Source organism: Plectropomus leopardus, unplaced genomic scaffold (assembly GCF_008729295.1).
Source record: "Plectropomus leopardus isolate mb unplaced genomic scaffold, YSFRI_Pleo_2.0 unplaced_scaffold21535, whole genome shotgun sequence".
Taxonomy (NCBI): Eukaryota; Metazoa; Chordata; class Actinopteri; order Perciformes; family Serranidae; genus Plectropomus; species Plectropomus leopardus.
This window is the reverse complement of record NW_024623311.1, coordinates 1-4,125: the sequence shown is the minus strand read 5'-3', so window position 1 is coordinate 4,125 and position 4,125 is coordinate 1. Positions and strand designations below refer to the sequence as shown.

Below are 4,125 nucleotides of genomic sequence, written 5' to 3'. Positions count from 1 at the left end.
TTTTATTTAGTATAACTTTTGCTGGTCATGCAAACATGCATTTTATACAACACTAAAGTTTCCAGACTCACCTTGATCCACCTTTGGCAGATGCAGATGCAGCAGCTTCTGTCGCGTGATTTGTCTGTTGTCCGCATGTTTCAGCAGTTCTGCAGGTGTGTTTTAGCAGTAAAAGTGGTTGTGTTCCACCAATACTTTATACACGGTTATCTGCAGTCATTTTTGTTAATAAATGAGAGACATTTGTGATGCAAATATCTACGTCTTCACAATCAGAAATTTAAGAAAAACCCTGGAGGAGTTAACCTTTTTGGATTTTGTGTACCAAATTTGGCATATATATTTATGATAGAATTCTGTATCTCAGTCCTGAATGAGTCAAAAAACATGGCCACTAATCAGCCAAAATTGTCCTTGCTCCTGCTACATCTTAAATCAAATTGCTTGGAGCGGGTTTATCAGAAAGTTGGATATTAATAATGTGCACTGTCATTATAAAACTTGGTACATATCTTTGGTGGGAATAATAGGTCTAGTAATGCATCTAAGCCTGACCACAAATGCCAAAAACATATACAACATATACTGTACGTTGCTATGGCGATGGCAGCGGATGTGGATGCAGCAGCCTGTAGCTCCTCAAATCATCGCTACTTTTTTGCTGTATTTTTCTACTTTTTTCGACACCATGGCCCCTCCTGATGAAGCACAACTTTTCTACGATAGAGAAGCACTTATCAATATCGGGAAAAGTTGGGTGAAGTTTGGGCTGAATGCAGCAGACTGCAAGAGGATCCCCACAAACGGAATACGCCAAGCAGCCAGTCAGACCACAGGGGAGAAACGAAACTGAAAGAGCCGGACGCAGAGAGGGAGGAGAGCCGGCATCAGGGCGAGGCTGACCCGACTTGGACCGAAAGCTGTTCCTCTACCAAACCTTCTCCTGGCTAATGTCCGGTCACAGGAGAAAAAAGTGGATGAGATGTGACTGAGGCAGAGACTGCTCTGCACACATCTTCACAGAGACATGTTAACCCCTAACATCCTGGATCAGGCTTTTGCACTGGATGGACAGACCTTGTTTGGAGCCAACAGGACACAAGACTCTGATGCAAATTTAAAAATTGCACTGCAGGAATTGAATGATGCCACCAGTTGCAACATGTCAAAAATCAAAGAAGTGTCCTGCAACAAGAACCAGATGGAATTTTTATAGTAGCTGCTGATTTTAATCAACTCATTCTTCAAATCCAAAGGTGTAGCAGGATCAAGGACAAATAACCAAGATCTGAAATTTCATATTGACTGGTTTACGTGTTGGCAGCCTACATTATGCATTTAGTAAATTTTCTGTGAGCTCAAACAAATTTGGAGACATGAAATTTGGCACCTTAAATGGTTCAAACAATAAAAGACTGATGTAAAGAAAATAATGTTGCAGTTTTCCTTTTCTATCAAAGTCTTTCTGGATCTGACGTGTTTATTAGAGCAACAGTTATATAAAAAATCTACATTAATTTTAACAGCCCAATTACATCAAATATGATATCTATAAGTATAAAACAACTGATCCTGAATAAATCTCAATCACTCTGCAAAAACACATTTTTCATTCAGGCTCAATCAATAATCAGTGTTTGGAATTTTCTTTGCTGATTTATAGAGACTTTTTAGTTTTTAAATATTCTTTCTTTAATAATTAACAAAATCAACATTTAGACAAGTCGAACTACACAAAACTACCAGAATTGTATTACAAATATAGAATTGCTGGTTGAAACCATCTTTGAATATATAAAAAAACACTGAAACCCCCAAAAAATAACAACATAAATAAATAAAGAATGTAAATTTGACTTGTTTTGTTTTTGTTCGTTTCCTCGTTTACTTGATTTTTTTTTCTTTAACAAGATAATGAGAAACAAAGTTTTTTTGTGTTTGATATTTGGTTTATACTGAAAAACACATAAATACTCAATAGTGTTTTTAGTTTTTTAGTTTTCCAGGTGGAACTGAACAACTGAATGAAAGTGATGAAACACGGACCATCCTCACCTGCAATAAATGATCAATAAAAATTCATTTTATACAAAATTGTAAATTATTGTGCAGAGAAATGTAGATTTATATGCGAGGTGGTGAAACTTTAAAAATATTCTCTCTGTATACCAGGCTAAATCAGGCTGACACTAAAAACAGAAAGTGTTTGAGTCTGAGTTCCTCTTATCTGGCGTTCAGCTGCTGATTGGCTGCTGCAGGCGCAGGTGTGACCTCAGGTATCCATGAAGGTTTCCTGTTGGAAAAAGGTAAAAAGTGCATTCACCAAGAGGTATGGTTGCAGTATTTATCTAGTACTTGCAGTAGTGAAGGACGCAATACCACAAAATAGTGGAAAATCAACACTACAAGAAAAAGTCATGCATATAAAATGTGGTGTAAATATTTCCCTCTGAGGTTTGGGGAAGTATAAAGTTCCAGAATAATCAAATGAAGTACTAGTACCTCAAATTTGTCCTTTCGAGTAGTGCAAAATTAATTTTGCAGAGGAATTGTTTGTTGCATTTTACGCACTTTTGATTCTTCAATTTTCGATAATTTTGGCTGTGTTCATGCATACGGCAGGAATTTTTTGAAGATTGTGTATTTTTGTTTAATCAGTGAATTTGCAGCTCAGCTCCTACAATAAGTCTAAAATACACTGAGGAAACTAAATAGTTACATTCAGACTGTTCAGGTAAAAAAATGCTCCATTGAAACCCATTCAAACTGACATTTTTGATCCCACAGCCATCAGAGCAGAAAAACAGGACTTGTATTATTTCTGGGTGTCATTCTGGGCTTTTGACTCTGAATTTGTCATTTTGACTATTTTACACCTGATGAGGTCATTTTGACCATATTTGGCATTTTGAGGAAACACATGCTGTTTCCACTAGGTGACCTGTCACTTTGATCATCAAAAAATAGACTTTGCATGTAGTATATTGAAAATAATTCTTTTTTTTTGCATCATGTTAAAAACCTGACATTCAAATGGTTAAAATTCTAAAAATTAACAAATATTTTATATTTATGATTAGGACTGATATTGGTTAAAAAAAACTCAATGAAAGTAGAAAAGAAAATGAATGTATAATATTTTTTAAAGCTTGATTCTGAAAAGCACATTTTGTGCACAGAGCGATACAAGCGTGTGTAATATCAGCGTGTGTAATATCAGCGTGGACCCTCGGGGTTACATAATGAGTAATGGATTACATTTTCAGCGTGGACCGTCCCGCTGTAAAGCGTTGAGTTCGGCCACTCTCCTGCTCCACTCCTCCTCTGTCAGCTCCTCCTCTTCTGCTCCCTCCTCAGCAGCCCCCTCTCCCTGATGCTCTCCTGAAATACACATGATCATGTGACAAAGAAGAAATATAAAAACACACAAAAAAACAACCAGATGAAAGACAAGAAATCTAAATCTCTAACAGACAGGAAACCTAAATTCTCTTATTTACTCTTATTTGTTTAGTGAATGTGAACTCAGCTGTGTGTGTGTGTGTGTGTGTGTGTCCTCACCGTTGCAGGTCAGAGCGGTGCACACCCAGTTTCCACAGGCACACACACACTTGTTACACTCCATCCGAGTTTCAGCGCCGTCCTCAAACACCTCGTCCTCCAGAGCGCACTCTTCGTGAGAAAAACATTCAGGCAAGAAAACAAACAAACAAAAAACAACAACAATTACACCTGAAACACAGAATCTGACTGGACTTACAATTATTTTTAATGTTTGTGTATTGATGATATTTAAAAAAAAAAATCTGGTCCTAGAAACAATAAATGAATATTCATGGACGCTCATTTTTTGTGGTTGTGTGTGTGTGTGTGTGTGTGTGTGTGTGTGTGTGTGTGTGTTTACTTCTCTCATATGGGTGGTATGTGGGCGTCAGACAATTGATGAACTCAGTTAAACTCAGCTTCCAGTCTGCGTTTTCATCCGACAGCTCAATCAAAGCGTCGACGCACAGAGACCTGACGGACAGACAGACGGAGACAAAAAAGGAGGATTTCGGGAAAATCATCATCATCATCGTAATATGAAATAAGTTAAATTTATTATTCAGCTGTTGATAACTGAGT

At 37.3% G+C, this 4,125-nt stretch overlaps 1 protein-coding gene across 1 annotated transcript; it reads right to left on the bottom strand.

The window, feature by feature from the left end:
* Positions 1–1,948: 1,948 nt before the first annotated feature.
* On the bottom strand, positions 1,949–4,017 carry LOC121965752 (follistatin-related protein 1-like; the record flags this gene model as incomplete). Its single annotated transcript, XM_042515877.1, has 4 exons — positions 1,949–2,293; positions 3,259–3,381; positions 3,562–3,672; positions 3,905–4,017. Coding segments are annotated over 3 exons (343 nt in total), but the record flags the coding sequence as incomplete, so codon positions are not given.
* Between the last annotated feature and the right edge of the window lie 108 nt (positions 4,018–4,125).